General features: G+C 37.3%; 1 protein-coding gene across 2 annotated transcripts; it reads left to right on the top strand.

The window, feature by feature from the left end:
• The first annotated feature begins 488 nt into the window (after positions 1–488).
• tnfrsf21 (tumor necrosis factor receptor superfamily, member 21) lies at positions 489–27758 on the top strand. 2 transcript variants are annotated; one of them, XM_067384141.1, is made up of 6 exons: positions 489–961; positions 5682–5895; positions 8152–8676; positions 16788–17053; positions 22541–22754; positions 26473–27758. In XM_067384141.1, exons 1-6 carry the CDS (start codon positions 881–883, stop codon positions 26700–26702), a joined length of 1530 nt encoding a protein of 509 aa, XP_067240242.1. In that variant the 5' UTR covers positions 489–880; the 3' UTR covers positions 26703–27758. The 2 variants fall into 2 exon arrangements, with proteins under 2 accessions (XP_067240242.1, XP_067240241.1); XM_067384140.1 differs by having other exon boundaries at positions 5682–6318.

The following is a 27758-nucleotide window of genomic DNA, read 5'->3' as shown; positions in this document are numbered from 1 at the left end:
AAACACATAATAATAAGGAGGACTGTTATTAATAACTGAGCACCAAATGAGCATAAAGTAAGAAAGTAATGGCTGCAAAAAATTCAGATTTGCATCACATGAATAAAATACATTTTAAAATATATTGAAATGAAAAAACATTTATTTTAAACTGCAATAATATTTCACAATATAACTGTTTTTACTGTATTTTTGATCAAATACACATAGCTTAAAAGGTGAGCATAATGTACTTCTTACAAAACATTAAAAAAAAAAATTCCAAACTGTAAACCGATAGTATATATTTTAAAGTCACTTTGTCCAGTTTACTGTAATGATTTGCCACAATGTAATGTGTGTCAAAATGATAATAATTAGCCATCTTTGAGTACACCTGTGTAACACCTTTAGTCATAATATTTTTTAGGCTAATGCCCTGTAGGGTAGGCTACATTACTGTACACTTTACACTACAACACCCCCAGTATCTTCCCGGAAACCGCCTCGGATCAGCTCTGTGATACGGCGTGCGGCTCTGCCAAGCAGCCAGTGGCTAGTTTCGGTTGTGACGTGTGTCGCCAGTACCCGCCCATCATCCGCAGCCCGTCTTTGCGGCACAGGCGAATCCGTAACCTGGACAAACAGCAGCCAGACTTCAGTCCACAGATCCATCCATCATCGCTATGGGAATTATAGCGTTCTTCTTCCAAAACGAAGCGCTTATCCCCTACTACTTGAAACCCGTACACTCCGGGCAACAGACTATAAAAAGGAGTCAGTGGACGAAATTTGTGCACTGAGGGAATAACCCAGCAAAGGGACAATACCTCACAGCAATGTGGGTGTCCTGTTGATGCGGAGATGCTGATGCTCCACCTATGAAGCCGAAAAGTAACAGATGTGGACCTGGGCATATTTAAACAAGAGTGATTACATTGGGACAATGCCTGGGAAAATGTCTATGACTTGGTCGCTGATGGTAAGTCAGGGATACATTTGTTTTCGCATTATGCTTCTCTTGTCCTCTCGAATATTCTGGCTTTTGTTCGATTTAAAGGGACAGTAGATGTACTCGGTGTCGCACTTAGTGTATACTAGTGAGGATGGAGCCTAAAACAAAAGATGAAAACAGAATAATAAATCAGTTATTTTCCTTTTAGAAATGTTAATTGTTTCTGTGGCGCACCTAGGTTTAAGACACAGTTTAAGACAGATAAATAGATGGATGGCAAAGATTGTCATTGTAGCCTATTTTTTGAGGGACAGTTTTCATTTTTCCCCCCCCTACATTAGTCAATATTTTTTTTTAAAAAAACAATGCTTAAACCATTCTAACAAATGTGGAATTTTAAAGGTTAAATTAGGGACACTGCTTGACCTATTTTAGGAGATATTAAAATGGCCAGTATGCATTTTTTGCTTGAGTATACATCATTTTAAGAGCATTTAGATTTGTTTTTATGACTTAATATTCCTATATATAATTTTACAGACATTTGCTTTACTTAATATCCCTACCTAGTTATCATTTCATTCAATACAGTCATTTAATATCCCTTTGTTTTGGTGATATTGGCTTAATATTATTTATTATTTAAAGAGATCTACATGACTTAACATCCCTATAGTCATGATTTTGATGTCGTTTATCTGATATTGTATATTTTATGTATACCAGTTATGATTTTAAACACATTTTCTTGACTTATGTCATTGTTTCATAGACAATGGCTTTATTGTTTTGAAGATACCCCGACATGACTTAATATGCCTAATGTATTGTAAACATTTACATGACTTAATATCCTCTTGCAGTATGGAGTCAGTTGAGGTTAATTTGGTATATCACATCAGAATGGCTTATCCATTAGCAAGTCTTTATCAGGGGACCATTAAATCCCTTAATGCAGCTCAGTTTTCAAAAATTGGATTTAGTTGTTTGATACCAATGCGGGCCGATATAAATTATTAGCTTCACAACGCTGGAAGGATTAGCAGTTTTCTCTGTCAGTTTGAATCATCCACGCGCCCTTGAAAATTTGTTTATTGGCATTGACGCACATGATGCAATGTGTTTGGCAGGTGTCCTGACATTTGCAGGAATATTCCTCGCTCATTCATGCCTCCTGCAGACTCATTGGCAGTTGTTGATTATAAAATGGGCACAAATGCCTCCAGACAGGGAGTGTTTGTTTTTGCTCTGCAGTCTTCAGTTAAGATGTGTCGGAGGTGTAACAGGTGCCCTCTGGCACATGGAGTCCCTATGATATCACATCTGTCCCTGTGTCTGTTCTTGTAGATTTACACCCTATGTTCAACAGATGTTCACAAACTCTATCCCTGAAGTCCATCCATAGCCAAATTCACTGATCCACATGGTGATCACAGATTACACTTTTACATTTAGTCTCCACACGTATCTTTAGTATTTAGTTCATCATTGATTACTCAGTAATTATAAATAATTGTTAAGTTATGTAAGGTCTATACACACAGATTGCAAGCTCATGAAATCAGTGAAACGCCAAGTCTATTTACTCACAGGTTAGTCAGGAAACCCCGTGAGTCATTCAGAATCATCATAGATAGCTCATAGAGTCAACAATCAAGCATTGCAAGCTGTAAACTACTGCTTTTACGCTTGTAAATCTGGACATATGAAATTATAATCAGAACAATCTTTTTTTTTTTTTTTTTGGAATTTATTGAACTTTTAGACAAAATAAAAAAAATATATAAAAAAATAATGTATGTAATTTATGTTTTGTATCATATTTAAGATATCAGGCTTTTATGCCTCATATAGTATGATATAGTGAAAATACGGAGTCACACCTGAAGAGGAAAAAACACCTCAGTATTATTCAGAGGTCCAAACTGAGCAAAATTATGTAATATATTTATATGGTCAAAAGTGAGATGAAATTCTGATCACTAATGTAAATCAATGAGGTTTTTGTTATAACTGTATAACAGACTACTAACATAACAAAATATCAGTTGTCATTCTATATCTCCCAATAATATGTCATTTTAAGATATCATTTATATGATATTTAAATGCTTAGAGCTCAAGTTTTTATTGTGGGGGCAAAATATATAATGAAAAAATCACAAAATATTAAAAAGACATGTATTATTATGACAATTATAATAAAAGGCCTTTTACTTACAAAAAAACACAAACTTTTAATCAGAAGGCAGGAGGCATGAATTAGATTGTGTATATTACAACAGGTTTTGAAGACTAGTCTTCAGAGGCCTTAGAATTTCACATATCAAATATGATACAGTAGGCCTTATGATTAATATCAGTTTTCTGATAAGCAAAAGAGAAGAGTAAGTCTTACTCTCAAGTGAGTTTAAGAAGCCTTTATGGGCAATAATATGTATGCTTTAGCACTTATTCTTTTGTATATGAGTGCCTCATATTCATGTAAGAGATATATATTCTGGTGTCTTTTAAAGTGGCACTTTGACAATCACAGCTCTGAAAGATTTCGTTTTGAATTGGTGCCAGTACTCCATATTTTTCCAAGGTCTAGACATTACACAGACATGGACCGAGAATGTGAATACGCTCTCACGTAATAAATCATTAGTCATCTATATATAAGCTTTCATAAAATGCCCAAGAATGTATATTAGGTTTCAGACAAGTACCCTTTTAACCCAGACTCTGTTTTTGGCTGGGATGAAAAGGTGGAGTTGTAACATGTCTTACTGTTTTGTACATCATGTCTTGTGGTTATCGAAAGCAAGAGTGCGTGAAAAAGTGTTCCTCTTATCTTGTGTTGAACGTTCCTCTTTCCAGAGCCCATTAAAAGAACTTGTGAACTTGTGTGGCAACAGTGTGCTCATTCTTTGTCTTAGTAGCACACTCAGCGAACAGACATTGTCCTGTCAGCAGTGAAGTTGTCCCCCTCGCTGGCCTACTTCAGACCCTTGTCTGTTAGCTCACTGCTGGCCCTCTTCTAGAGCTAAGGCCGCTGGGAAAGAACAGCTTTGTCTAATCGCTATTCATGTTCAGTCTGTCCTGCTGAAACAATCCCCATCACCTCACGAAGAGCAACACGTGTATCCGAACCCAAGCGGTCTGGCATCGTCCTGCAGTTCCCAGCGATGTCAGTATGTGTTGGCTGGAGAATATTAATGTCATGTTTGTTTTGATTCAGCCCTCCCCGTATTAGCAAGGAAATTAGTCTTCTGCACTTTTATACTTCTTCTGTGCGGTCTGTTGTTGAGGAACTGTAATAAAACTCCAGGGGATTCATGATCAGCAGTTAATAGAACTTTGTGTTTAGAAACTGATGATGCAGCGAGGCCCTTGTGTGCTGGATATTCACGCTTTCCAGCATCATATTTTTTGGTGACGACTTTTGTACTGAGCCCAAGATGCCTGTCGTGGCCAAAGCCCTATTTAGGTGCGGAATTAAAACGTGGGCTAGCATCATAAAGAATATTAGGTGCAGTCCACATGCTGTGCAGTCAGCTTTGCTGGATGTGCCGGATGAAAGAGGGGGACCGTTATGATCGGAATTTGTCTTTCAATGGGGCACGTTCAAGCTGAAGTAACTTAAGAGCGGCTGTGTTTACAGGCTTCTTGTCATTAAGTTATTTTGAAGGTCACCGGGCTGTGAGAGTGCTGTCAACACATTCCAGGGTTCAATGTTGTTAAAGTGTTTTTGCATGGGTGATTTGTTGCAGACTGTGTAAATGTTATGCAGACTTTACAATGTCAGTGTTTTAGAGAGGAAATATGACTTGCTTACATTTCTGCTCACATAACAGACTGAGAATAACATGAATGTTGATCCAGTACCACTGCATTTTGATGTCACAATATATAGTTCTTCAATATCATCAATAAATATTTTTCGAAATGCTCATTACCTAAAAGGTGTAGCCTACAAAATCTTAACAATTGACAAACTGTAAAAATAAGTTGACAGAGCTCTTTGCTATGAACACTAAAAAGCAGATCAAAATCATTCTAGATGCTGGCAGTGTGCACCCTATCTCTTGCCCCTTCAAAAAATTAAGCGTTAATGTCGAGCCCTGATAAGCCTATGTGCCGGGGCTCAGCCCCGGACGGCCCCGGCCCAATTTAACCCCTGGGTGTAGCCAAATATAGTGTCTAATTTATTTATTTAAATATTTTCTTGCATATTTACTTAGTGCCTTATTTCATTAAGACCATATGAAGTACATTGGAGATGATTAACAATTTTAAATATTGTTTTCTTTGTGTCATTTCAAAGAAAACGATTTGCACACTCTTCACTTTTATTGATACTACCAAACTACGCAATCAGATCTGCGTCCATCTAATCAACAACTGATGGACAGAAACAAGTTCCCATTCTACATTTTTTACAATAATCTGTTTCACTCAGACTTCGCTAGCTTCTGTTTCATCACAACTTTAAACGACTGTTGGTACATTCTTCTTAAAGGGTTAATTCACCCAAAAATAAAAATTCTGTCATTAATTACTCACCCTCATGTCATTCCACACCCCGTAAGTCTTTCATCTTCGGAACACAAATTATTTATCATTATACTGTATTGTTGACTCTTTTTATAATACAAACCGATGACACAGTGGTCATTCATGCTAATTAGACATTATTGTGTGTTATGATTGTTTGTATTGTCATTGCATAACAGTCTTTTTCTTGTTCTTTCATTGTTGTTAGCTTCTGCTGGTCGGTGACGTCTTAACCCACACACTGACCCCCAGCCCAACCACAGAGAAGCCTTTGTCTCCTCGACATTACCACCACATCGACCCCGCCACTGGTAACAAGCTGGTGTGCGACAAGTGTCCGGCGGGCACCTACGTGTCCTCCCACTGCACAGAGGCCAGCGTACGGGAATGCAGCCCCTGCCCGGACGGCACCTTCACCCGGGGTGAGAACGGTGTTCAGCAGTGTCACCGCTGTCAGAGACGCTGCCAAGCCCCTTTTGTCGAGAAAACTCCCTGCACGTCCACCACCGATCGGTTGTGCATGTGTCCGCCAGGTAGCTTCTCCCAGGGTGGAAAGTGTCAGCGCCACTCATTATGTCCAGCGGGGTGGGGTGTCCGAAAGCGAGGAAGTGAAACAGAGGATGTGCGCTGCAAGCAGTGTCAGCGTGGCACCTTCTCAGACGTGGCATCAGATGCTCTGAGGTGCAAAGCACATACAGATTGCCTGTCTTTGGGCTTAATGCTGCTAATTAAAGGCACCGAGGAGAAAGATAGTGTGTGTGGCCCAACTCCAGTGAGTTCAGCCTATGTCCTACTTGGAGAGGCTTCCGTTTCCACGGTTTCCAGCACTGAGTCAGCATATAGAGGTGAGAGTGAAAAAGCTCAATGTAGAGCTATTTCTTACTGATTAGAGTGTGTTTAGATAGATAGATAGATAGATAGATAGATAGATAGATAGATAGATAGATAGATAGATAGATAGATAGATAGATAGATAGATAGATAGATAGATAGATAGATAGATAGATAGATAGATAGATAGATAGTAGGGCTGGGTATTGATTCAGAAGTCCCGATTCGATTTTGATTTTCAAGGTCTCCATTCGATTCAATTTCGATTCTCGATTCAATTTTCAGATTCGATTCTCAATTTTTTTTTTTCAATAAATTCAATAATATTTCACTGGCCTGACCACACAGAAATAATAAATGAATAAAATAGTTATTGTTTTTGACCCATGAATAGCCTGCCTATATTGTAATACATAAGGTTATGACACCCAATATTTTAGATACTAGTGAAATTTAACAACTCTTGATTTCATTTGAGACCACAGCTAAAACTACTAATATAAACATTACTTATTAAAACTTACAAAAACACAAGGTCGGAGTGATTTTCTCTATAGATTGATTAACATTAAAACACAGACAGCTTGTGTAATTTTAGGTGGCTGTCACTTTAAAACTAAAGCACTGATACATACAATAATGACACCGTAACCGAAAGTTAAACAGAAAGGCACAGCTGTATCCGCCATGTTCAGCACTAAATGAATGACACTGGCCCGGCTGTAATATCATGCAAGCTATATAAGAGGATGACATCTAGTGGAGAAGAATAGTAATAAAGGTGCGTTCACGCCACCTTGTAATTCCTGTAGTTACGAGATTCTAGCTTGTAAAAAGCATTCATGTCCTCGTAGAGCTCATAATTACAGCTTGTAAACTGGGAGTTTTCTGAAAGCTCTCAGGTGTACCATGTGACTGCTGTACCACCTGGCCACTGTAGATTCATTTAGGCGTTGATAGTGGTGCCATAGACACGTATAATTCCAAATTCAAGAACGTGAGTAGCTCCGAATACAACATCATGTGTTATCATCTCAAGATTCCGGTAAATACGGGCTGGCGTGAACGCAGCATACGTTTAACGTCAATCAGATATTATGTTCAGTGTTTGCGGAAATAAATACAGAAAAAATCGATACATGGCTTTTGAAAATTGGTATCGTATCGACCACATTTTAAAAAATGATTAATCAAAAAATCTTTTTTTTTTGCCCAGCCCTAATAGATAGATAGATAGATAGATACATAGATAGATAAATAGATAGATACATAGATAGATAGATAGATAGATACATAGATAGATAGATAGATAGATAGATAGTGGTTTGTTGTACAAGTGCTTTCATCCACTGGTTCTGTTGTTACTAACAGCTTCCTCTGTTCAACATGATTGCTCAACCCCTTCATCAACCTCCCTAGATTGGTGTTTAAATACAGCAGTGGTTGTATGCGATGTGAATATATGGTGTCCACCTCAGCACTGGGTTTCTTTAGATGACTCTTTTTAGACCTGTATGGATATATATACACCACTGAAACAGTACTATTGACCCACCCTAATTTGTCTTTTATTTTCATAAGAGAGCAATTTCTGATTTCTCAATTTGCGTTGACTTTAGTTTTTAGGGTCAGATCTGAGCAGTTAAGATGAGAAATCCATGTGAGATTATGTTGGCTGAGCAGCACAGCTCCACTTTGCTGTTTACACATGCCAGCCTGATGCTGGATTAAAGCTTTAGATTCCCTCCCTTCTGTTTTGTTGTCTAGGTTAAGCTCATCTTTACATCTGTATTTAATTCTCTCTCTCTGTTTTTTGTCTGCTATTAAATGACCCACTCTGCGCACAGCAAGTACTGCAGTTTTACCAGCTGCAGAGATTCAGGATGTAGCCGAGCCGGTCCTCAGTAGCACAGACGCGGCCATCGGCTCTGAAGACATTCCCACAACCATAGCTCCCTCCAAGACTAGTGATGAGGATGGAGGACTCTTAATCGCTGAAACTCAGGACCTTCCTAAATCGCAACACAAGATCTCCTTATCACGAGACCCCCAGCTTGCCAACCAACAAGCTGTAGAGACTCTGTCTGAGGGCAAGGCCCAAGGTTTGGGTTATCGGCCTATCCGCAGGGGTGCGCCGAGGCCTAGCACGCACAAGCACTTTGACATCAATGAGCACCTGCCTTGGATGATAGTCCTGCTGCTTCTGCTGGTGCTGATAGTGATCGTGGTATGCAGCGTAAAGCGCAGTTCACGGGTGCTGAAGAAGGGTCCGAGACAGGATCCCAGCAGCATTATGGAGAAAGCCATCCACAAGAAGCCTAGGTCTCCAGCGCAGACCAAGGAGAGGTGGATCTACTACTCAAATGGACAGGGTGAGTTAAAAGCACACAGTGCAAAGGTCTGTTTACACCAAGTCCTTAAAGGGACATGGAAAAATTATATTTATATCATACTTTTATGTTTCTTGCAAAACTTTTGCATTCATTCGCAAAACCTTTGGGATGGAAATAATATGAGGTGGGAGGAAAAATTATATTTCAGTGCTTTAATGGACGAATGCAAATATTTTGCTAAAGAGTGGAAATAGTTTTTCCCCCCATCTCATTTTTTTTCATGTCCTTTTAGGGGTTCTGTCTGATAAGTCTGATATCCTTTTATATATATATATATATTTATTTATTTATTTTTTTGTAATTTTTATTATTTTTATTTAATTTTTCACTATTTTTATCATCTATCACTATTTTGGTCAAAATGTTTAATTAAAAATGTCATCAAAATACCTGATTTAAATTGGCCAGTCCAAACAATTAAAGGTGCCCTAGAATTGAAAATTGAATTTACCTCGGCATAGTTGAATAACAAGAGTTCAGTACATGGAAATGACATACAGTGAGTCTCAAACACCATTGTTTGTTTCCTCCTTCTTATGTAAATCTCATTTGTTTAAAAGACCTCTGAAGAACAGGCGAATCTCAACATAACACCGACTGTGACGTAACAGTCGGGATCATTAATATGTATGCCCCCAATATTTGCATATGCCAGCCCATGTTCAAGGCATTAGACAAGGGCAGACAGTATTAACGTCTGGATCTGTGCACAGCTGAATCATCAGACTAGGTAAGCAAGCAAGGACAACAGCGAAAAATGGCAGATGGAGTGATAATAACTGACATGATCCATGATATCATGATATTTTTAGTGATATTTGTAAATTGTCTTTCTTAATGTTTCGTTAGCATGTTGTTAATGTACTGTTGAATGTGGTTAAAGTTACTATCATTTATTACTATATTCATCGCTATTTTCATTTTTAAACACTTGCAGTCTGTATAACACATTAATTTTTTATAAATCTCTCCAACAGTGTGTAATGTTAGCTTTAGCCACGGAGCACAGCTTCAAACTCATTCAGAATCAAATGTAAACATCCAAATAAATACTATACTCACATGATCTGACGCATGCATGCAGCATGCATGACGAACATTTTGTAAAGATCCATTTTGAGGGTTATATTAGTTGTGTGAACTTTGTTTATGCATATTTAATGATGCCCCAAAATAGGCAGTTAAAAAAATTTATTTAAAAAAATCTATGGGGTATTTTGAGCTGAAACTTCACAGACACATTCAGGGGGCACCTTAGACTTATATTACATCTTGTGAAAAAACATTCTTGGGCAATCAACTTCAACTTAATTTTTAATTTCAGACTAGTTGTGAAGAAGTTTGTCGAGATTTTGTATTCAAATCTGAAAATATCCACATAGTGTGAATAGCACTTCAACTTTAAACTAAAGTTATTTAACCAAAAAACTTAATTAAAGGTGAAATGTGTATATTTTCTATGTTAAAATACTTTCTCCTGTCCCAGGTAATCTATAAGTAAATCATTCATAGGTTGATTGTCCCAGAAAAGTGTAAACACTGTGGTGGTTTCCAAACATTGCTCTGTTTGTTTGAGAATCCCGACCAGCCCAGCATAGCAACAAAGATTCAACCAATGGCATGATTTTGAGGCGTTGATGCCTGTTTGGCTGACCAATGGCAGGCAGGGGGAGTGTCCTTAAACTTGTGCAGGCTTTACACACTTCATCTTTAACTAGAACTTGATTGTTGAATGCCATTTATAGATTTCTGAAATAGTGTTAATGGATATATGCTTTGGCATATGCCAGACACTCACTCTTTGTAATATGAAAATGGCACAATGAAATTCCAATACACTAGAGCATCTGTGGATCTATCAACACACCAGTGCTGTTAATCCCATTTATTCTGCTCTAGAAAACACAATGTCAAGATCGCCTCTCTCATTTTCTGTCAGTCACATGATCATATAGAGCCTGAACTTCTTCTGTTTCTCCTTCTGCTCCTTGGATAGCCTTTGCTTTACTTCTCTGGGGTTTCTCTTTTATTATTTATTTCACACTCTGTGCCCCATAACCTGGTTGTTACTAGGTTAGTCGGGACTGTGGTGATGGGCACCGGTTTATATTGGCCTCAGATATCTGTCTGTGTGTGTGTATGACTGTTCTTCATCCACAAGCAGTTGGAACCAGATTATTCCAGTTCTTTGTGGTTTAGCGCTAGATGAGTTTATCAGTGGTCTTGCCCTTGTGGGAGATGAGAAGAGGAACTTATGTGTCATGAGAGGTGTCTGAATTCAGGGTATATTCTGCTGGGAACTCATGATTGAGCAAACCCCTAACCATAAGTACTGGGTATGTAACTCATACTGTACGTAACCCGTTCCACACATTTGTGCTACGGACGTGACTGGTAACTTAAAGGGATAGTTCACCCTAAAATGGAAATGTTGTCATCACTTACTCAGCCTCAAGTTGTTCCAAAACTGTATATGTTTCTTTCTTCTGTTGAACACACACAATAAAAGATATTTTAAAGAATGTTGGTAATCAGACAGTTGACGGTAGCCATTTTCTTCCAAAGTGGGAAAAAAAAATGTTAAAAGCAATGGCTACAGTCAATTGTCTGGTTCAACCGAAAAAAAAAAAGAAAAAAAAACTACAGGTTTGGAACAACATTAGGGTGAGTAAATGTTGACAATTTTAGTTTTTGGATGAACTGTCCCTTTAAATTGTGTGGTTTGCTGAGGAGAGGTATGATTTTTACTTTTTAAAGCATTCACACTTCTGATAAAATGAACAATACAATGAGTAAAAAAAATATTTTGGACTCACATTGAAAATTCTAGGGAATGGAATATCATATAGAGACTTTTAGCTTTTAAATTTAGGCCAGTAAGAGAAACCATATAGCAACGATTCATGGCAATAAATGCCCATTGTCTATTGTCAGTAGTGTAGTGATGTATAAAGCACAGCTCACTCAGAAATCACTTTCAAACCAAGCAACTTTTTGTTGGTCAAAACAAATTCACCTGACCTACTAAACCTGATGCAAAATGTGAATGGGGAAATCTTTCACCCTCATGCGGAATTCCTCATCATGTGGATTCCTATTGAAATGTCTGTATTTCGCGCATAAAACTTTGCCAAACAATGATAAATGTGTCCACGCCCCTAACAACCAAAAAGTTTTGCAAGGGCAAGCACAACTGAAAATTTCTTCTGGATTCTAAACAATTACTTTTATTTACACATTACTGTTATTTATTATTTATTGTGATATAAGGAAAATACAACATTATTTTTGTTTCTGTGGATTAATAATACTTTTATGATATTCAAAAAGTTAATTGGCCTTGAAAATGGTGGATATCAAGAAAAGGGAAAAACAATGAAATGTAAAAAAGAAAAGAAAAAAAAGTTAAACACTTCCACCAGGTACAAAAAATAAAACAAAACATTTGCGCTATTTTTACTGTGGTGTTTTTCTCCCTTGCACTCCTAAACGTGAACAATTTCATTGTTTATTGACTTCTGCAAGGCAAAGAATTTATTACACGCTGAACTGAGTTAAACCGAGATAGTAGAACCTCCTCGAATCATGCTAGAAAGCGCAGGTAACCTTTACACAGCCGGTTGCCTCTACAAACACAACACAAAACATTTCCCTAATGCATTCAAGGTGTGTAATTGGGCGGCCTGAAGTGCATGTGTGTCCGTTTACTACATTAGTGAAATAATGGCCATAAAGGGCCGCATGGGAAACATATATAAAGATGAAGGAGCGATCTTACAAATAATGAATTCTTTCATTGGAGGTATAACAAAGCACACATAGCGGAGATCAAAGACGTAGAACCACCCGCGTGTACGCCCCATATAACAACCTCTGCAATAGGTGTTATCTATAAAAGCCCACTGCCCAGAATCAGGGTGGGCTGGGGGTTTTATAAGAGACGATTAGGAACTTCATGGGTGAGCTCAACTCTGCCAGCATTTTGTGTAAGAGTCAGGGAAACTCGGGGGAAGCTAGGATCCCCTTGCAAGTGAGCCTCCCCTGGTCTTCATCATTGTTTTGATGGGGAAGTGGTAATTACTGTGGCTGGTATTGTGTATGAGGTGTCAGGGATTTATGGGATGGCTGTGTTGCTGTGACACACTCCTACAAAGCCACCACGGCGACTCACTAAAAAGGGGAAGTCCTGACTCCCTTTGAGGATTCTTTTGTTTCCCAGCCAACCTAGACCTGTTGCAGCTGGTTTGCCACCTCATTTGGTTTCTTATATGAAGACGTTAAGGCTTTGTTCTATTGTAAATGGCTGATAAGCTATTGTCTATGCACATGCAAATGATCCATAACGTGTTTCCACACTTTCACACAATGCCTTTTGTATTTACAGCTGTTATTATGATGCACAAAGGGTGGACGATCACAAGTGGTCAGCCATTTACACCTGGTAGTGACACGTCTCAAATACGTCTCCTGTAAACACAAAAGGGTGATTTTGTGACTACATGCATCACTCACTGTCAGTGTTACTGCATGTAGTTTTTTTTCAAATATCATTGCATGCAGATAGACAAGTAAATGTGAAATTCTGAAGGAGAATGACTGAAATATTAGTTTTGTTTTATTTACTTAGAAAAGCTTAGAAAAACCTTTTTTTTTACAGTTTACAGCTGCTGACTGAAGCACATACAAGCCTTGAAACATTTGTAAACGCACTGTACATTCAAACATGTGCCAGCACATGTTTTCCCAGCATTCCATAAAAGTTGCCTGTGGGACTAGGGCAACCAATTCCATCATGCAGTACAGTCATGGGAAAGCATCACGCAACCTATCGACTTTGGCCTAGACTCAGACAGAGCCTGTCTGTCCTTTAGCGCTCTGTCGTGCCGTAGCGACCTCTGGAAACGTCAGGCGAGAGGATGGGCAGCCCGCAGGCCTTGGCATTTTTAGATCTGCAGTACAGTCTGTGGCACGCTAACCCCCAGAGAGCTCCATTGAATTTGCTACAGATGGATCCCGAATAAGACAGATCTGGCTTACAGATAGATGCGTTAATACCTTCCAGCAGCAGTTGTCCCCCACAGTCATCCTGTTACGCTGAACTCAGTCACGTTCAGTAGAGACAAATTCAACATGGATTACATTGATCTGTGTTGTCTTATGTTGGGTTCTCTTCATGGAAGTTTACATGATTTATAATTTGCTCTTTGACAATAGAGTTTTTCAGAAAATATAGAATATAGTCATTGATATATTTATGATTAATTGATATATATTGGTGTTATTATTTTGTGTTATTTGGCAGTTTTAATACTTAATATTTTTTGTTTTTACAGTAGTTGCATTTTAACAGTTTTGCTGTTTACAGCTAATATAATTTATTGGTTTTTGGGTGTTTTTCTTTTCACTTTTTTCACTGATTTTACATAATAATTATCAAGCGGGGATATACAATGTAATACAACTAGATTTCTGAAGTCTTGTGAAGAAAACCGGAGTGGTGCTTGACATGAAAATCTCCTTAGCTTGGAACGCATTGTATTCTGATACATAGCAGTGTTAGTTTAATATCATTGATACGGCTCATGTTCCTTCTTCATTGTGAATCATTGGGATTTTCCTACAAATTTTGAGGGAGTTTTTTTTTTTTTTTTTTTTTTGACAAATCAAATATTTTATTACTTAAATATATTCATGATTCATGTCTATAGCACAAATAGTGCTGGATGTGTTACAGTACATGCCGAAGTTTAATACTTCAAAGAACATTCAGATTCCTAACCCTAAGTATAAGCAATAGCAAACACCACTAAAAAGTATCAAGTGCAAATATGCCACACATAGAGTGTAAGTTAAAACATTTCGATTGCGCTCTGGGGTTCACTTTTAGAAGGATCCCCTAGGAGGCTACTGTTTGTCACACTACACCAAGTATATAAACACAGGCATCAATCTAGGTTATTTCTATGACCTTATCCATGGGACAGCATGTCCCACAGAAGCCTGTAACTCTAGAGTGCTGCCCTTCTGCACTGTATGATGCCATTCGCTCACTGTGTCTGTCTCTGTGTCTGTCTACTGTGCCAACGGCACATCATGTTAACTGCATTACATTTCCAAGACACGTGAATGATTTTAGATACAGCTGATACAAAATTTAGTGCATACACTACTGTTTGGAGTTGCTTTTTGAACAAATGTCTCTTATTGTTAACCAAGGCTTTTTTGGATAAAAATACAGTAATATTGTGAATTATTATTACACTAAACTCTTTTCTATTTAATTTTTTTATTTTTTTTAAAAAGCAGTTTAGTCCTGTGATGCAAAGCTGAATTTTCACCATCATTACTCCAGTCTTCAGTATCACATGATCCTTCAGAAATCATTCTAAAATGCTGATTTGCTGCATTTTTATCATTGTTGAAAACAGTTGTGCTGCTTTTTGTGGAAACCATGATCAGGGTTCCCAGGTTTTCACAACAAAACCCGCCCTGGTAAAAATCGTGTTCTGGGGGGTAAAATCCGTGTTTTTGGAGGCGTTCCCCTGGTAAAATTTGCATTCCAGGGCTAAATATCATGTTATTTGGGGTCGCTTCAACCCGCGGACATGAAAAACCACCAGCGGCAACAGTATTAAAGGTGCCATCGAACGTTTTTTTTTACAAGATGTAATATAAGTCTAAGGTGTCCCCTGAATGTGTCTGTGACGTTTCAGCTCAAAATACCCCATAGATTTTTTTTTTATTAATTTTTTTAACTGCCTATTTTGGGGCATCATTAAATATGAGCTGATTTATGATGCGCGGTCCCTTTAATTCTCGTGCTCTCCGCCCACGGAGCTCGCACTTGCCTTAAACAGTGCATAAACAAAGTTTACACAGCTAATATAACCCTCAAATGGATCTTTACAAAGTGTTCGTCATGCATGCGGCATGAACGCGTCGGATTATGTGAGTATTGTATTTAATTGGGTGTTTACATTTGATTCTGAATGAATTTGAGGCTTTGCTCCGTGGCTAACGGCTAATTCTACACTGTTGGAGAGATTTGTAAAGAATGAAGTTGTGTTTATGAATTATACAGACTGCAAGTGTTTAAAAATTAAACTAACAACGGCTCTTGTCTCCGTGAATACAGTAAGAAACTATGGTAACTTTAACCACATTTAACAGTACATTAGCAACATGCTAACGAAACATTTAGAAAGACAATTTACAAATATCACTAAAAATATCATGTAATCATGGATCATGTCAGTTATTATTGCTCCATCTGCCATTTTTCGCTATTGTTCTTGCTTGCTTACCTGGTCTGTTGATTCAGCTGTGCACAGATCCAGACATTAATACTGGCTGCCCTTGTCTAATGCCTTTCATAATGTTGGGAACATGGGCTGGCATATGCAAATATTGGGGGCGTACACCCCAACTGTTACGTAACAGTCGGTGTTATGTTGAGATTCACCTGTTCTTCTGAGGTCTTTTAAACAAATGAGATTTATATAAGAAGGAGGAAACAATGGAGTTTGAAATTCACTGTATGTCATTTCCATGTACTGAACTCTTGTTATTTAACTATGCCAAGATAAATGTAATTTTTAATTCTAGGGCACCTTTAAAGTAGCCCAGTTCTAAAAACCACAGACTTGACAACACTGACCATGATATATATATATATATATATATATATATATATATATATATATATATATATATATATATATATTTTTTTTTTTTTTTTTTTTTTTTTTTTTTTTTTTTTCCAGCATTCGTTGATAAATAGAAAGTTTTAAAAAAAAAATTATTTAAAACAGAAATCTTTTGTAACATTGCAAAATGTCTTTACTGTCATTTTCTTTTATCAATTTAATGCTACCTTGCTGAACAAAAGTATCATTTTATTCAGGCATACATACTGCCCCAATACTTTTGAACTGTACTGTATATCAATATATGGCATGCTGCACTGTAATATATCAGTACAGGTTGTCAAAGGTAATATCTTGGTAATGTTGTACTGTACTGGTCTATGAGGTTCAAACTACAGTTTACAGTAGATAAACATAGGATTGACATTTCCTCTCATTCTTTAGGTGTTGACATCTTGAAGCTGGTGGCAGCACAGATTGGCAGTCAGTGGATTGACCTGTACAAGTCTCTGGCCAGTGCCACCGAGCGAGAGGTGGCCGCCTTTTCCAACGGCTACACGGCAGATCACGAGCGGGCATACGCTGCTCTGCAGCACTGGACCATACGTGACAGCGACGCCAACCTAGCTAAGCTGATCAATGCCCTTCACCGCCAACGCCGCATTGACGTGGTGGACAAGATACGCAGTGTCATGGAAGACAATCCTCAGGTGAGCAACTCTAGGTTTTCTGTTGACAATGAAGGGTGATTTTTCAGTTACAGATATCATTGTAGACATGAACTTTTTGCAGTCAGCCATTATAACAGGATGAAGTGAGCCATTTTCAGCTCAACTTGGCGGCACCCATGAAGCAACATGCTTCACGTAGAATAAAACAGCTTTTATTAGGCTACTGATAGAACTGGACACATTTTTTCATGTAAGATGAGATTCATTATTTTATTAATGTTTGTATTGTTTTATTGAATATTTCTGTATAAAAATATATTATTATAGAAATATATTTTATTCATGTAATAAAAAATGTTTATTAAATGGTTTACATTTAGTAGTAATATAGCTGCTGTATTTGTCAGGCCACAATGATGGATCAAGTTGTCATGTGTATATAGTCTTACATAACACTCTATTTGGATAATACGTGTGCAGAAGGTAAACAAACCACATGAGTGCCCCATGACTCCTGGCTGCATCCAATTGAGCTGCATTACTAATGACAAAGGCCTGACAGGCTACCGGAGATGGAGGATCAGTCATCAACTTTCATTTTAGAGTTTCAAGCCTTTCCTGTGTGCAGATTTGATAAAAGCCACTTTATTTACTCTGTCCTTGTCTCAAGGTCACTGTAGATGGTGAAGTTAGGGCTTTTGGACATATTTTGATGCCACTGATATAACCAGGATAAACTGAGATAAAACTCTCAGCGCCTGTCAACGCCACCTCATAATCACCTTATTGCCAGTGCGGGTGTTGACTTTCACTGAACTTACGTCTGTAAAGGTAGAGCAAAATCATCTCTCTGCAGAGCACGTCCTGTTTTAAAGCATTTTTCGTTCACGCCACTCATCCTCATGTTCTTTTCCAATGAGTTTAAAGGAGTAGTTCACACTTAGATTAGAATTTAAAATGATCTTTGAATCATTAAATAATATAAAACTATGAAAATTTATATTTTGAGGAATAATTTGAGAAATATCTCAAGTATTTTTTTGTTATTATTGTTGTTCATACAATGGAAGTCAATGGTAACCAAAACAGTTTGGTTACCAACATTAGGTGCCTCAGTTGATGAGAGTGGAATAAAGCACTGTTCCTACATTTCCTGCCGGTACTGAGACTCTAACCTGCAATCTTCAGGTTACAAGTCCTACTCTCTAACCATTAGGCCACAACTTCCCCCAACGTGAGAATTACATGGGCCTGATGAGGGCATTTTCTGTTTCTCTGAGAAAAAACATGATGCTTACAAGATCTGATATTGAATTAGCAATGCTGAATGAAAATGGTAAAGCAATGGGGGTATAACTTCATTATTGGAAAGAGCTGCATTAATCAGAGCCACATGTTTCCAGATCAAATCACTTGTGTCCCATACTCCAGTGCCACAGCATGCATAACCTCCTGTCAGGTGAATGAATTGCACATGGTAAGAAAGAGGCAGACGTTAGTATCAGATTAAATGTGTTGAGGAAGTTTGGATTGAGGTATGTTCATCTTTGATGACAGTAATGTATGGAAAGTAAGGTAGGAATATGCCCAATTTAATCAAATGTTTAGTCTCTTGTACTTTTTAAATTCATATTCTTTTTTTTTTTTTTTTCCTCTGGGATTCTTTTGTTAATAGTTCTTTTACTGCCCAGAAATTGAGAGACATGCATTTTTATGAGTTACAAAGGATAAAAAGTCATAGCACTTGGACTCAACATGCAAGTAAACCTCAGATAAGGGCCCTCAGAGGATAAACACACCCAGTGCTCCACTTGTCATGGATGCCAGCCAAACAGCCTCAGAACTTTTAGACGCCGCCTGAAAGCCGTCACCAGCACTGTCTGTCCTATGCTACTATTTATATACAGCATTTTGACTGGTTTTCCAAGCCATAAGGAAGGAACAAAGAACTTTTGTTTATCTCGAAATGATTTTTTAAATGTATAATGTTAAAAGTTCCACTACCAAGCTTTCTATAGTCGGACATGGTCCATGCACTGTGTGCTGTAGGTGGTCTTGTTGAGTCTGGAGCAGTGTTAACTGCGGCTAATAAGATCAGTGTGGGAATGACACACTTTCCACATCTGTGGCTTGTGTCCTGGTGGGTGATGGTACAGCATTCTTGGTGGCTCCCATGTTGTGGTTTCAGACATTTGCCACACGCCTTTCTGCTGGATGTTAATAGAGAAGGTATTTGGGTGTACGCCCATCCTTCTTCCTGCGACATGCAACTTGTCTGAACAGTAGAGTGTGTGGTTAGAATAATGCATTTGTTGGTTTGGTTGACACTAGACCTTAGATATGGAAACTGAGCAGCTTCTGGTTTGTGTCAGTTCTAATACAAACAAAATGGGTTCTGCTATGAGATAATGCTGATATGTGTATTGTTTAAAAGTTTGGGACAAAAATGACTTTTACATTATTACAAAATCTATTTCAAATAAATTCTGTTCTTTTGAACTTTTTATTCATTAAAGAATCCTGAAAAAGTATCCAGGGTTTCCACAGAAATATTAAGCAGCTGTTATGTTTTCAACATCGGTGCATGTTTCTTGAGCACTAAGTCACTTTGCCATGACGGGAATCAATTAAATTTTAAAATTAAATTGTAATATTTCACAGTATTACTGTTTTTACTCTATTTCTAATCAAATAAATGCAGCTTTGCATTTTCATGTTTAATTGGCATGAAAATAATGTCACATTAAAAAAAAAAATCACCCAAAAATGAATCCCATGATTTAGTCACCCTCAAGCCATCCTTGGTGTATATGACTATCTTCTTTTCAGACAAAAATCTTTCAGTTATATTTACAAATGTCCTGGCTCTTCTAAGCTTTATGGTAATAAATAATGATATAAAATATAATGGTAGCGAACGGTGGTCCTGATTTTGAACCCCAAAATATGCATCCATCCATCATAAAAATAATCCATACGGCTCCAGGGGGCCTAAAGGCCTTCTAAAGTGAAGCAATGAGTTTTTGTAAGAAAAATATCTATATTTAAAACTTTATAAACTAAAATAACTAGCTTCCAGCAAACGACCATACACATACTGTGCGAGTCGACTTGTGCCACAAAAAAGTAATCCTTGACGCGATGTATGACACAGGATGTAGGATTAGCGTAAGCTTAAACGCCTCTCGCGGTTCAATTTAATCGAAATCCTCTGACATTTCTCTTTAAAAATTCTCATTTTAGACTTATAATTCATGACCGATGTTTTGTTTTGCTCTATCCTCTGCGCTTACGCATTCCTCGTGGAGTCATGTGTCAAGTCAGGTTACTCTTCCGCTGCAAATCGATGCATATGGTCGTCTGCCGGAAGCTAGTTATTATAGTTAATAAAGTTTTAAATATGGATATTTTTTTTAAAAAAACCCATCACTTCACTTCAGAAGGCCTTTATTTACCCCCTGGAGCCATATGGATTATTTTTATGATTGATGGATGCACTTTTTTGGGGGCTTCAAATTCATGAGTGCTACGATTATAAAGATTGGAAGAGCCAGGATATTTTAAAATATAACTCTGATTGTTTTTGTCTGAAAGAAGATAATCATACACTGCAAGGATGGCTTGAGAGTGAGTAATTCATGGGATCATTTTTGGGTGAACTATCCTTTTAATGGTCTTTAAAAAAAAAAAAAAAACTTTTATGGGGGCATGAAGGTTTTGCAGTTAGATATAGATGGGTAAACATTTGTCAGCAATGCACATAAGACACACACATCTGTAATTGCCACAGTCATTCCGATTACCCTTGTAAAAAGTGGCTATTTTTGTATCTTGCATGTGCTGCGGCACACTTACTTCCTTCCTTTCAGCATGAATACAGGACTTCAGGGACAGGGTGGAGCAGTCTTATCTGTCAGCTTAGTTCTTACTGTTTCAAGAAATATTTCACCCACTTTAAAAAAAATTCAGGTAATTATTTATTCACCCTCATGTTGTTCCAAAATTATGTCTTTCTTTCTTCTGTGGAAGATAAAAGTACAAAAAAAAGTGGTACATACAACTTATGTGCCATTGTACAAGATTTCTCAAAGAAAAAAAATCATCACTGTGATTCGTCACATAATCACATTTAGTTTATTGTATTTAACTAATTTACCAGAAAAACTCTCAACTATTTAATGAACTTTTGCAATAGGGTGAACAATATCAGACAGGGAAATGTCGGTGGTCTGTAATGCTGCATTACTCATACATTAACTTGCTTGACCTATTGTGTTGCCATTGTACTGGTTTATTGGTGGTGTCTTTGAGTTCAGAGCTGTTTTTTCTCTATGTGGGGTGACTAATGAATGACTAAATGTAATCTCTCAGCGTGCCTCTCAGAGTAATGGTCTGCTTTTCTACGTGCCATTGATTATTCACTGCTGATTCCAAGGGAAACTTTCCCGGAAATGGAGTGGTTTCCATCTGTCCTATAATTTGGATCTGCTCCTTCTGAAGTTTGAATACCTGCCCAGTCTATTATATGCTTCCCCGAATAGCTTGTCAGGATTTCCCAACCTGGAAAGCACCACAGCTTTCTTAGGGGTCACCATGTCTATTTGATTATGATTTCAGCTGCTACAATACAATCAAATGATTTTATAGATAAACCTGTTTTAAATTAAAGATTTAGGATCTTGTATAGATATTGTATTATTGTGCTATTATTTTTTATTTATTTTTTACCATGAATATAGCCTTTGATGTAAATAGAAAGAAAGAAAGAAAGAAAGACAGAAAGAAAGAAAGAGAAAGAAAGAAAGAAAGAAAGAAAGAAAGAAAGAAAGAAAGAAAGAAAGAAAGAAAGAAAGAAAGAAAGAAAGAAAGAATGAATATGGGGATGAAATTGGTCCTGCATATGGACTGTACTGAGCATTTCTGTGATAAGCTCAATATTCATAGTTCGCTAAAATGTTGCCCACATTAGTCTTTAGTATCCAATACAGACTAAAGAACAATACTAGACTGTGGTAATAAAATCCGGATTGTACCGACTTGCTGTGAACTCATTCTAGGAAATGCACCATTAATGTTCCAACACATTGGCATAACAAGTATGATTTGTGTACAGGAGGTTTTTTGAATGTAACACAGGCCATGTGCTCTGTGGGCAGCGGATTTCTGTCTATACTGAATCTTTTTCATCTGTCCTTCCCTGACGCAAAGGGCAGCAGGGACAGGACTCATGTGGGTGGTCCAGGGCTGCAAAGGCCGAACCCTTTGTGCTGACCCGGCCATGGGCACATAGTGATACACTTGTAGTGCCCACACATTAATACAGTCATCGCTGTCTATCAGCAAAAACCCTCATTCTTCTAAATCCATTACTCACATAATAGTTGTTCCAAGAAATCTTTTGTTTGTCCTGACAGGATACACTTGTGGGTACAGCATGAAAAAGAATCTCTAAACAAATATGTGTGTGCCAGAATGATTTTCTCATCACTGTCATTAACATGTACTGTGACACCTCTTTTGCCGTAGGTTGACCTGAACAAGCTAATGACGGCTGTGAATGTAAGCCATTGTCTGAGCCCCAGCCATAAGCCTTTAGAGTCGCCCGGTGTGGTGGTGGAGCAGTCCCCCATGGAGCGCGCCAAGGGGTTCTTTACTGACGAATCAGAGCCGCTGCTGCGCTGTGACTCCACTTCCAGCAAGGACTCTGCCCTCAGCCGGATGGGCTCTTTTATAACCAAAGGTAAGCACACATGGATAAACAGGAACACAGCTAGAAAAACACACTTCAGGGTTCGTACGGTCATTAAAAACCTGGAAAATCATGGAATTTGAAAAAAGCGATTTCCAGGCCTGGAAAAGTTTTGGAAAAGTAAATAAACCAGACAATTTTTGGAAAAGTCATGGAAATCTGTTTCAAAATATTTATGTAATAGAATGTATGTTTAGGTGATAATATTGGTTAAAAAACTTTGTAACTTCGTAAACATACTTGTTTACTCGATCCACCCGACTGCCACATATATAACCTATCACACGCGTTTCTGTTAAGCGTGATGGCCAGTCAGAGGCGTTCAGATTAGTCATCGCTGAAACAAAGAGTTTCATTCAGTGTGCGCGCTCTGTCTGAATTCTGACTGAAACTCGTGAATTTACCCATAATAAACAACAAAGTGCAGATTGGATGTAAGAGATCCGGTGTTCAGTGTTTGTGAGAGCGCTTAAACTCGCGCTACACCTAAGTTATGAACAGCTTCAAAATTGGTCCCGTTCTCTGCTCCCTCTGTATACTGTTTATTCCAGTTAATATAATTTATTTATCATGCTGGTAAGATCAAATGAAGTCTTCATTTTCTAATGTGTAAAAAGCATTCAAATAATTCAATTGTTTTAAATTAGGGATGTTATCTTGATGATTGATGGTTTTCCAGTTAGATTAATGATAAATAGGACTAGGAGACAGAGCTGTTTTTAAATCTTTTTAGTTACCAAATTTTGTATTCCAAAAGTTTGTCTCGAGCCCCGCAACATTTTAAAGTTACAGTCAGTGTTACTGTACACTTTTTTTAACATCATTGTCTCCCATCAATATATGTTAATCTATTGCTAAGGTCAGAACATGGATTTTTATTCTTATTTTACATGTATACAAAGACGTTTCATGGAACGTTGGGTCATGAATATTTGCCTAAAAGTCATGGAGAAGTCATGGAAATTTATATGTGTATGAACCCTGACACTTATAATAGTAGTAAAATCTATAATAATTCTTAAAAAAAACAACTATAATAATATTAATTATTATTATTATTTAAGTTTTTTTTTATAATGTAACAATTTAAATTAAAATATAATACAACTGAAATAAAATGTAATTTACAAACCCAATTCCAAAGTTGGGACAATGTACAAATTGTGAATAAAAAAGGAATGCAATAATTTACAAATCTCATAAACTTATATTTTATTCACAATAGAATATAGATAGCATATCAAATGCTAAAAGTAAGACATTTTGAAATGTCATGTCAAATATTGGCTCATTTTGGATTTCATGAGAGCTACACATTCCAAAAAAGTTGGGACAGGTAGCAATAAGAGGCCGGAAAAGTTAAATGTACATATAAGGAACAGATGGAGGACCAATTTACAACTTATTAGGTCAATTAATCAACAATCTCTGTGCATATGGGTCAAGACCGGAAAACCATACTGGATGCCCGTGATCTTCGGGCCCTTAGACGGCACTGCATCACATAAAGGAATGCTACTGTAATGGAAATCACAACATGGGCTTAGGAATACTTCCAGAAAACATTGTCGGTGAACACATTCCACCGTGCCATTCGCCGTTGCTGGTTAAAACTCTATAGGTCAAAAAAGAAGCCATATCTAAACATGATCCAGAAGTGCAGGCGTTTCCTCTGGGCCAAGGCTCATTTAAAATGGACTGTGGCAAAGTGAAAAACAGTTCTGTGCTGAAAGGTATATCCAAGTTCTAGAACAACATATGCTCCCATCCAGACGTCGTCTCTTTCAGGGAAGACCTTGCATTTTCCAACATGACAATGCCAGACCACATACTGCATCAATTACAACATCATGGCTGCGTAGAAGAAGGATCCGGGTACTGAAATGGCCAGCCTGCAGTCCAGATCTTTTACCCATAGAAAACATTTGGCACATCATAAAGAGGAAGATGCGACAAAGAAGACCTAAGACAGTTGAGCAACTAGAAGCCTGTATTAGACAAGAATGGGACAACATTCCTATTCCTAAACTTGAGCAACTTGTCTCCTCAGTCCCCAGACGTTTGCAGACTGTTATAAAAAGAAGAGAGAATGCCACACAGTGGTAAACATGGCCTTGTCCCAACTTTTTTGATGTGTTGATGCCATGAAATTAAATATCAACTTATTTTTCCCTTAAAATTATACATTTTCTCAGTTGAAACATTTGATATGTCATCTATGTTGTATTCTGAATATAATATTGAAATTTGAAACTTCCACATCATTGCATTCTGTTTTTATTCACAATTTGCACAGTGTCCCAACTTTTTTGGAATCGGGTTTGTATAATTTAAGTGCCCAGAATTCCTCAAAAATGTAAATATTTTTTTCTCAAATACTTCAGTTTTTAATGATCTTTATTGTGATGAAAAGTAATTTCTTATAGTTTGTACACTGCCCGGCAAAAAAAAAAAAAAAAAAAAAGTCGCTATTAATCACTGCAATAATGATCCAATCATATACTATAAGCATTTGCCTATTTAAATCCAAACAACAACTTTTTTTTTTTTTTTTTTTTTTTTGCTGGGCAGTGTATGGTCTCCTCATGGAAGCGTTAAGTTCCTGCATCATTTGTTCAAAAAATATTTTATTTTAAAAAGTATATTTTCAAATAATAATACATAAATTATTTAATTGAATATTATTTAAATAATATAGATAATCAAAAAGATCTGAAACAAATACGATAATAAATATATACATTAACAATTTATTATTGTTTTAGATATTTCCTTATGATAATGATTTTATAGATTTATATAGATATTTTATATAGATAACTTAATTGTTAGTAATTTCTTACAGTATATATTGCCCCCTTGTGGATGCTTTATGTTCAAGTATGTGGAGATGTGAACTTTGATGTAATCCTAAGCATTTTCCCCCAAAGCAATTTTCAGGAATATGTATAGGGATCCCATATCAACTGGAATGAGGAAATCTGTCAGGTTCATGATGTTGACTGACAGGTGGGGTTGCTTGTTGCTAATATATGACACGCATGAAAGTGTCTTTCCTCATTCTTAGTTGGTCTGAAAAGGCATTTTACATGTTTATGCTAAGTTCACAGGAGTGAATACATTTTTGGAATCGAGGAGGATACGATTTTTTCCAAGTTAATTTTATAACCACTCACATTACTAAAATCATTAAATATTTGAAGTCTTTGAGGGAGAGAAGTGGAAAGATTAGATAGATACAATTAAATATCATCCGCAAAAAGAGAAATGTAATGTTTGACCTGCCTAAAGTCAGAGGCTCTAATAAAACTGCAAATATCAATGGCAATGATGAAGAGAGTCTGTGTCCTGTGAATAAAGCCAAAATGAAGTAAAACAGACCATAGGTGTCTCCAGTCAATGCAGGCGAAGGCTTATTGCTAGTGAGAGGAGTCCTATCTGGTCGTAGAAGATTAGGGAGCTGGCAACTGTTCCAAAACGACAGGCTAGAACTTTAGTATATACCTTATATAGATATTTTATATAGATAAATTAGTGTTAGTAATTTCTTACAGTATATATTGCCCCCTTGTGGATGCTTTATGTTCAACCACATATTGTATTACATATTCTGCACTTTTCTTTTAGTAATCAGTTATAAAGAATATAATGAATAAGTCCTAAAGTATTTGTTCAGTTATTGACAACTCTCCATTCTTCTGTCCCTCAGAGAAAAAGGACACTGTGCTGCGACAGGTGCGTCTGGACCCCTGTGACCTGCAGCCCATCTTTGACGATATGCTGCACATTCTCAACCCTGAGGAGCTCCATGTCATTGAGGAGATCCCGATGGCAGAAGACAAGCTGGACCGCTTGTTCGAGATTGCCGGGGTGAAGAGTCAAGAAGCAAGCCAGACGCTACTTGACTCAGTCTATAGTCACCTGCCTGACCTCCTTTAGACCTTCACAACATCTTACTATTGCCAGCTATAGAAGCAAAGTGACGAACACACAAATGTGCGCTCACTCCGTTCCATTGTGTCCTTCAGTCACGTGCACGCAATTTTAAAACCTCTGGAATGCTTAGACGGGAGTTCATCTGCACATGTAAAGCCGCTCCTTGCGCTAGCATTCATATAGCGTGGATGAAGCGTTCTCTGGATACAGCTGGTGTCAATGCTATAAGCTCTCTAACATGCAGCATACTCTTGCACACACCTCAGCATGATGTCTAACTCAAAAAGCTATGTGATGTAAATTATAAACCAGTTTTGTAATGTTATGACCTTGTTTTTTTTTTTTATTGCTACTTTTCTAATTAACACATCCTAATCAGCAATGTATTTTTGTTCCTTTTTTGTTTTGTTTTGTTTTAATGTTCAGAAGTATTACCACTGTAGCTTGTTTAGATCATTTGTTGTAATTTTATTTGTGTTTTCATGTGATTTCAAGGGCATTGAAAATCATTCCTACTGGTTATGATACAAGTCATGACTTTGGATAATGTGCATTCACTACACAACTCTTAAAATAAACTCCCTTCCCATGTGCTTTTCAAATAAAAGAGGACAAAAACAAGTATGATTGCTAAGTAATTTCACGCAGGCTAGAGTACCACCAAAAAAATCAGTTTCACACCATTTAGATGTAGCATTTGAGTGTCCATATTGCAGATGATGATGTAATACAGAGAGAATGTCTCTGTTAAACTCTGTTAAATCAAGTCACTCTGGTGCTAGATGTAAAATATGGGATAAAGGTTGATTTTTATCCTAATAACAGGGTGTTTATGGTCATTTGACCCCTGAAAAAAGATCAAGACGAAATAGCAGTTAATCTCCTGGATCATAGGAAGAGTGTCGGATGAGCTGTTTGGAAACAAACAAGGACAAAATCATGGAGCGGAATATGTATTCTGATGGCTGTTTTAAAGTGTAACACATGTAACCAAGACATTTATTATTATTGTTAATTATCATGTAACCTAGAAATCAACAGATTAAAGTTTTTGTCATA

The sequence above is a fragment of the Chanodichthys erythropterus genome, chromosome 4 (assembly GCF_024489055.1).
Source record: "Chanodichthys erythropterus isolate Z2021 chromosome 4, ASM2448905v1, whole genome shotgun sequence".
In the NCBI taxonomy this organism is placed as follows: Eukaryota; Metazoa; Chordata; class Actinopteri; order Cypriniformes; family Xenocyprididae; genus Chanodichthys; species Chanodichthys erythropterus.
Note: the sequence above shows the minus strand (reverse complement) of the source record. Positions and strands in the feature narration are given on the sequence as shown.